General features: G+C 36.7%; 1 protein-coding gene across 1 annotated transcript; it reads right to left on the bottom strand.

Annotated features, from left to right (window-relative positions):
* Positions 1–6,365: 6,365 nt before the first annotated feature.
* LOC133334106 (probable GDP-L-fucose synthase) lies at positions 6,366–8,048 on the bottom strand. The gene is made up of 2 exons (XM_061542403.1): positions 7,807–8,048; positions 6,366–7,091 (listed from the first exon to the last, which is right to left on the bottom strand). The coding sequence occupies exons 1-2, from the start codon at positions 8,044–8,046 to the stop codon at positions 6,366–6,368; spliced, it is 966 nt and encodes a 321-aa protein (XP_061398387.1). The 5' UTR covers positions 8,047–8,048.
* Positions 8,049–8,624: the final 576 nt, after the last annotated feature.

Genomic DNA, 8,624 nt, shown 5'->3' with positions numbered 1-8,624 from the left:
TCAAATGTCTTGAAAATGGGACGCCTTTTCAGGTTACCTCCCGACATAAACTTTCAAAATGCCGATACATGTGCCTTCTATTTTTAGCCCCTTTATCACAATTTTTTGGAATTTCCCGATGATTATTATCCATGTGTAAACTGTGTCGTGATATACTGTATATTAAGCATGCAGAAGGATAAATTCGTATAGGTCAAGATTTTCAAGCCTTCAGTGAAATTGATTGGTGATTTTTTTTCGTAAAACATATCCTGCTTCTATCTCGAGTCCTTGTCCACCATTTTCGTCCTTATTTTCTTGCACTGTAAACTAACACAGGGCCATAGGTCAAGATTTTCAAGCCTTCAGTGAAATTGATTGGTGATTTTTTTCGTAAAACATATCCTGCTTCTATCTCGAGTCCTTGCCCACCATTTTCGTCCTTATTTTCTTGTACTGTAAACTAAAAAAGGACCAGAATTATAAGGCAAAATAGCATTTTGTTCAACATTTCTCATATGCCCCTTTTTGGTGCTGGATGCTCTGTCCGTTTTTATGCGCACAGTTGATCGATGTAAAAAGGATATGATTTTATTTAATCTTTATTAGAATGCTTTCCCTAATCATAAGGTATTCCGATTAGAAAGTGAATTTCATTTGTGGCTACGCTTTTCCAAAACTGCTGTTGTTTTTTTATTATTTCTTCCATTTGGAACCATCCTTAGCTATATAGTACTATCCCAGTTTACAATTTTCATCAATATGGTACTTGCTATCGGGATCGTTTTCACTTTCAGTACCAACACCGTCGTTCTTTTTTCAATTCATTCGTCTCTTCAGGACGGTCCGCGTCCGATATCGCGTTTGTTCTGCCATGAGGCCTTTATTTAATCGATCATTTTCATGCTAACTGGACTTTTAAGCCCAAACATATGACTCATTTTTATTAAACATTTAATTATCTTTAATTTTCCCATATTTTCTTTTCGAATTTAGGTTACCAATGCCATTCATAAAGATTATTTTAAATTGGATTCCACAATTTCGTGTATACAATTAAAAAACAAAATGTATTTAAATCGCCTGAAAAGCAATGACAGTTTTGCACTACTAAATCCATTTTTCGTATTGGAATTACAAACTTAATATTGGCAAAATCCGCCAACGACTTTTTTGTTTATTTTTTTCTGCATAGTTTTTTTTATTATTCTGTAATGTCCATTTGGTGCTAACCAAAGATTAAAAACCAACAATAACTTGGTGTGTTGGACCAACATAAAAAAAATGGAAAACCCGATGCATAAAAAACAATAACAAAGAAATAAACACTGCTCTCTGGCCTAGTCGTTCTAACAAATCCACACAAAGGCACACCGACACATAAACCGAATGTAAAACGCATCGTCCATAAATTTGGATTATTTTATCCTGCAGGACATTAAGTAAGGATATGACAAATTTATCGCAATAGCGCCATTTGTTTGTTGAACAGTTGCAAAAGTCCTCGAACGCAAAAATATTCCCATATACATATACAGTGGCAGTGAAGCAAGGCCACATGGGTCACACTGGGATAACTGGACGACAGAAAACTGTATAGTCTGTACGGAGGGGGGTAGAACTGATGGCGATACTATTTTATTTTCATTGTCGGTTTTGTGTGCCAAACAAATGTTACCGCAAATTGATGATACTGGCCTACAACTGTTTGCGAGCTAAGATGAGGGGAGTTTTGGCAGAATGTGTTTGCGAGAGTTTCTGCGATTTAAAATTTCAATGCCACTGATTTTTCCTCAGGGTACATCAGAGAAGGTGACAGGAGCCATTCCTAAAAATGTGAATTTATTCCGCAAAAATATGCAAACAAACTTGATAAATAATATAAACAGAAGCAAATGAGACAAAAAAACTAAAATCTGTTTGGATTTGGCAAAAAACATTTCAAATAGGAAATGGGATTCTAATCATAATATGATTAAATGTAAAATAGCTACTCTATTCTTGTGCACTCGAATATATTTCCGATTACTCACAATTCTTAAATTTATTATTAAACATTTCAATGGATTTTGTTGCAAAAAATGTTGTTTATCATATATGCATGCGTGTATGTGTTTTTGTTTGTCTCTGTTCTAGGGCAAAATAACTGATGAATATTTTTGAACAGAATGCACTGAACCTAAAATAATGTCTGTGAATTTCAACACATGTAAATTCTCTTGCTTTTTGCAATGGAAATTTATAAATGGACGTTGGCCAATATAAAATAAAACAAATAAATAAGCAAATGAATACAAACCAGGAGTAAATATTCAGCAAATAATGTTATACAAGTTGGACAGAGTTGACTATTTGACACCCTATACCATGTTGGGATGCGGCAAATTACATTAAATAAAAGTAGTTCACTTGTGTCGATTCAAAATACGTTATTTAAATGAGTTAAAAATTTTTTATTGAAAAAAATACGAATATAACAAGTGATAAAAGCGACGGGCCTCCACTCAATACTGCAATGTAGAGGGCAAAGTTGTAGGATAAGGGTGCGATGTAGGCTGCTTGATCAATACGAAAATTTTCATTGCAGAAAAAAACATTTTTGTTTGCGTACGTCCCTGGATGCTAAAAAATCGTCTTAGAATTCAATACTTTGTATGGTATAAACTGACAATCTTGAGTATGGGAGATATTCTATCCCATATTATGGTGGAATATGGCTACATCCCCAAAATGGGGAACAAATTAGTTAACTATTTTAAATTAAACAAGTGAAAAAAGCGTTAAGTTCGGCCAAACCGAACTTTGGATACCAAAAAGTGGACCAGCAATTCTACAAACCGATTTATGCAAACCATTTTTTTTTTTTTGCCATATACGACTATAAAATAGCAAATTACAGCGAATTCGATTGAAAAACGCGCTCAAGAGCCCCAAAATACCGAAAATTTGAAGGGTACCCTTATATGGGGGCTACCAAAAAAAAAAAAAATAATAAATAAATAAACCTATATTTATAATTGCTGGTTGTTTTTTGTTTCTCCTGGAAAGATGTGAAACTGGGACTTATTTCTTTACACGTTTAGCCATCGATATGTTTGTAACAGACAAAAGGAAACGAGGTAGACACATAGTTCTTTTTGAGAATATGCATATAATCACATTCTGAGTTGATTTATGCCTGTCCGTCCGCCCGTTTGTCCATGTATTCCATTGTCCATGAACAAAGTACAGGTCGCATATATGATCCGATTTGGATGAAATTTGGCACTAGTCACTTATTTGGCCCAAGGACGGATCCTATGGGAGAAAATCGGTTCAGATTTAGATATAGCTCCCATATATAGTTTCGTCTGATTTAATATAAATGGTGCACCAAACTCCCAATATTTGACCGATTGAGACAGAATTTTGCACAGCGTACTGAAATACTTTCTTAACTGGCTTGTTGCAGAACGGTTGTTCCATAAGCCGAGCTTAAAAATAGATTTCCAAGCGCATCTGTCTTGTGCGCATCTCCTCCAATTTGAAAGACCATGTTCCGAGATGTTGTCTTCTACTCGTTCTTTCCAACTAATTCGTGGCCTTTGAGCGAGCCATCAGTAGGCTCGCATTTATTGCAATTTGAGCTGGGTCATTCTCGCTGCACCTCAATACGACTGTCTATGTCTGTGTATAGATTGTAAAACTTGTGGTTTATTCGACGCCGAAATTCACCGTCGACGCAGATCGGCCCGTAGATCTTTTGGATAATTATTCTTTCAAACACCCCAAGAGCTGTCTCATCTGCTTACGCAAGTACCCATGTTTCAGATCCTTATAACAGCGCTGGTAGTATATTGTATAGTGTGAGTTTGGTCTGGTGGGAGGTGCCCTTGTTTCTAAACTGCTTACTTAGACCATAGTAGCATCTGTTAGCCAAAACTATCCTTCTCCGAATTTCAAAACCTATGTTATTGGTTTTATTTGTGGCGGTACGAAGGTATATAAAATCTTTAACTACCTCGAAGTTCCACAGTTGGTCCGAGTCTACTGGACGTCTTGAGCGTTTATACCATCAGCTTGGACTTCTCGCCATTTACTCCCACTTTGGCAGACTACATCGCTCGATGTCGTCGGCGTAGGCGAGTAACATGTGTTGTTTGGTGTACAGAGTACCATCCCTGTTCACCTTTGCGTATCGTATGACTTTTTCCAGCGGGATGTCAAAAAAAATCACACTATCACCTTGTCTGAATCCTCGTTCGGTATTGACTTTTGCAGGAGTGCCGAACGCAAACATGGCTTTAAACACCTCTGAACGTATAGGGCTGTCGAATGTTGCCAGGTCTGTAGCCGCATTGGTATGGTCCAATATTGTCATTGGCCATTGGCTTCAGTCGTTAACACAGTACACTGGATAGCACTTTATATGCGATGGGAAGAAGACTAATTCCTCTATAGTTGGCACATATCGTCTTGTCTTCTTTTTTGTGCACGGAGCACAGAATGCTGAGGTTCCAATCAGTGGGCATGCATTCCTCTAGCCAAATTTTACTAATCAGCTGGTGCATGCTCCTAAGCAGCATCTGACCACCAGTCTTGAATAGTTCAGCTGCCCATCGGCTCCTGCTTCTTTATTGTTCTTCAGCCGATTGATTGCTATTCTATTCTATTGATACCAGAAGTTTTTCAAAATGCTCCTTCCAGATCCTCAACACGCTGTCTGTATTTGTCACCAAGTTCCCTTCTTCATTTCTACAGGAAGATGTGCCTGCACCAAAGCCTTCGGTTTGGTGTTTTACTCGTTGGCTAAATTTCCGGCTTCATTCTGACTCCTGTACATCTCGATTTGCTCAAATTGTTCTTGTTTTTTCTTCTTTTTTTCAGAAAATACGTTTCTCATCTCTCCTTTTCTCCCGATAATTCTCAATAGCAAGAAGTGTTGTTACTGTCTGCAGTGTTCCCCTATTTCTGCAGCTTGAATTTGCTACTGCTAACTACTGTGTTTTTTGCTGCCGCGAAGTCAATCAACCTGATACCGTGGTCGGATGTTTCTTTGTGGAGGCTGAATTTTCCGATGGTGGGGCCATTTTCCCTTCCGATTTTTGCAGAATTTTACTGTCATGGTCAGGGCAGCGGTCATATGCTGTTTCTAAGCGCTCGTAGAATATGTATGTCTTTGGTCTGCTCATCTTTGTCTTCGGTCGGATCTTGGGCGCAAATAAGACTGATGTAGAATAACTTCGCTTTTATACGGATTATTGTAATTCGCTCATCTACTGGAGTGAATCTGGAGACGAGGTCTTTTATTCTCCTCTTAACCATAAATCCGCATCCAAATTCATGTCTCGTTTCATGGCAGCTATAATACAGTGCGAAATCGTCTGATTTACTTACGCCTGCCCCTTTCCATCGCATTTCCCGTAAGTCAATAATATCGGCTTTGTACTTTTTGAGTATATTCGCCAAAGCGAACACTGCCCCTTTTCTGTACAACCTGCGCACATTTCAAGTGCAGATTCGCAGATCGTGGTTCTTTATACTATTGCGGGGGTCGTCAACATTAGGGGGATTTGGTTTTCTTTTTTGCTTTTTCATAGTAGGGAGGGTTTTCCGAGTGTGGGCAACTAACCCGACGCCTCAACCCTTTTTTATTGTTCTTAAGGGTGAACTCGCGTCACATATCAGCTCTCTATTTCAACGGGTGATGAAAATAGCTACACCAAGTGACACCGTGTGCCAGTGTCCACAATTGAGATGAAAGCATTTAACGTTTCAAATTACAACTGTAACATCATATCTCGTAAATTTTGGTGTTATCTCCTCGGATCGGTGACATACTAGGAGACCATCCCTAACATCAGAAGATAATCTACTACTACACAGGCATTTGTAGTGGGGACATTAGTAGGTGGGCACAATATCTAACACATGCACAGCAAGTGGACTAAGGCCACACGACACGCCGCATTTATTCAAATTTAAAGCTAAGTCACTTGTCTCCGAATTCTCTATGGAAACAGTCCATACAGGTTGCAACCTTTCTGAATTTGGACACAGAAGAGTGAGGATAGATCCACACTTGCTAAATCGACATGGAGTTTTATTCCGATGAAGAATATACATTATTGTACAATGTGATGCTAGATAATTAGTTCCATTTATTAATAATAAAATAAAAAAACAAGAACATTTTAATTAATCTGTATTTCTTTCCTTTTAAGTATAGAACTTAGATATTTGTTTAACAAAAAACATAGAACAATTTAAAAACATGAACACGAATACAGGGTATTATAATTTATGTTTATTATAAACGAAATTTTAAATGCAGAATTACATTAAAGCATAGTAGTATTAAAAAATAATTTCATAACATATTAGTTGTGCTAATTTGGAACATATCTTTATTTTCTTGCTTCTTCATAATGTTGAATATACCAATCGACAGACGTTTTTATGGCCTCTTCAAAATCGGTAAATTTAAAGTCTGGTAAAAATGAGCGCAATTTTTTATTGGAAGCTGTCTTCTTGTATTGTCCATCGGCTTTCGTTGTATCACATTCAAGTTTTCCCTTAAAGTTAAATGCCTTTGCTATGGCTTTAGCAACATCGTAAATAGTAACTTCCTGCTCCTCGTCTACACTTAAAATAATGGGTTCAACACTTTCATAATTTCTCAACACCCATATCATTAACTTAGCCAAATCAATACTGTAAATAAATTGTCTTAATGGTTTACCGGAACCAAACACCGTGAATGTTTTCTCTTCTTCGGCGATTTCTGGATTTTCTTGCATTAATTTGTGCATACGATATATTATACCGGGTATAACATGACTAACATTCGGTTTGTAATTATCGTTTGGTCCAAAAATATTACACGGAATGACTGAAGTAAACATACAACCATATTTATCGTAATAGGCATGATTTTGTATGTCAATTAAACGCTTGGCATACGAGTAACCGTAGTTGGAGGAATGTGGTGGTCCATTATGTACCATAGTCTCATCAATGGGATATTCTGTTTTGTCAGGGAAAATACAGGTGCTGAGACAGGAAACAACTTTTTCACATCCATGTGCGTGGGCGGTTTGTAAAACGTTGTCATTTATTTGAATATTAATACGCTGTAAAAATAGGAGGAAATTCATATGAGCTTTTATTATAATAAATGTATCAATATATGATTTATAATGAAGATGGCGTTAAGTGAGTGGACGCGGCTGGACAATAGAAGAAGTGTAGCGTATTATCACATACTGGTCCGATTTTATGTATGGAGATTCAATGCTATATGGGGCAGGTTGTTGTCGGTGGAGGATTGTGTTCAATCATTATTCTTGAATTGCTTTATCTACATCAGTATGTATTAAATTCTTCCGTACTTGATGCGTTTTTTATTGAGAGGCTCTGTTTTGGACTTTGGATTTCATTCTCACTAGGTCATGAAGATCCTTTCTGATCTTCACGGTCGGTGGACGTCTATTTATTTGGTGAAGATTTGGATTTCCGCTTCTATAGAGCCGGAACCAAATTATGGACCAATCAACCAACACATTTAATGGTAGCCGCATATCCACCGACCAAGTGTACAAGAGATCGATAGGTGTTCATTGTTTTTAATATACCCTCCTACTTTAAATAATATATATAATATATAACTTAATATTGGAAAATGTCTACTTTCACTCTCCATTGCTGCATATTTGAAGACATCTCCATATTAACATTGGTTTCCATTATTTCTATTATTGAATTCCTTGTTATTATCCAACACAACACACCCACCCACTTTCCCCACAGCATACATTTGGAAAAACAACAAAACACTCCAACACTTACCAAAAAATCCAAATTATTGTTCATATTGTGGAACAGGCCACCAACCATCGCAGCCAAATGAATAACACAATTTGGCTTTACCCTCTCGAATAACGCCTTGGTGGCACTTTCATCGGTTAAGTCACAATCCTTGGAGCCGGCAAAATACCATTCTTCTTCGTCACATTTCTCTTGGTCAACAACATCCTGTAATGCTTTGCCCACCAAACCCGTGCCGCCAGTAACCAGAATTTTACGCATTTCTAAACGAAAAAAAAATTATTCAAATAATTTATTTTATTTTTTAATAAACTGTGAAAGTGCCAACCTCAACAAGTTGTTTCTATTTTGGTGCGAAGGAATTATGAAAGCAAAATTAACTGATAAAGAAGAGAACAATAACAAAACGGTCGAAGGTGAATAGGGTTCTATTAGATCGAAAATGACTAACTCAAAATAGGGATTTATAAGTTCGACAATTTAATGAATAATCGATTAATGTAAGTGTGTTATGTCATGTTCACATCAAATGTATTTAAAGGGAAAATATTGTTACGAATATAACATTAGATTTAAGTTAATTTAGATGAATTCCGTTAATTTAAGAATTTGAATTGTAACGTAAATTTCTACTACGCAATTTATTCGAATAACTTCACAACAACAACTACTGTATAGATTTTTCTACATCCTTCCATTTCCTCTTTCATTGTCTATTTTTTTGTCGACGTACAATTCTTGTTAAACGTCATCATTGATGATCGCTTAATTCCTCTTTCTTTGTTACCCCCTCACCTGTATATGTGTTGTTGTTATTGTTTGCTCAATGTAAGTTTGTA

Source organism: Musca vetustissima, unplaced genomic scaffold (assembly GCF_032173495.1).
Source record: "Musca vetustissima isolate MV318-11 ecotype Yass unplaced genomic scaffold, APGP_CSIRO_Mvet_v1 utg98796, whole genome shotgun sequence".
Taxonomy (NCBI): domain Eukaryota; kingdom Metazoa; phylum Arthropoda; class Insecta; order Diptera; family Muscidae; genus Musca; species Musca vetustissima.
Note: the sequence above shows the minus strand (reverse complement) of the source record. Positions and strands in the feature narration are given on the sequence as shown.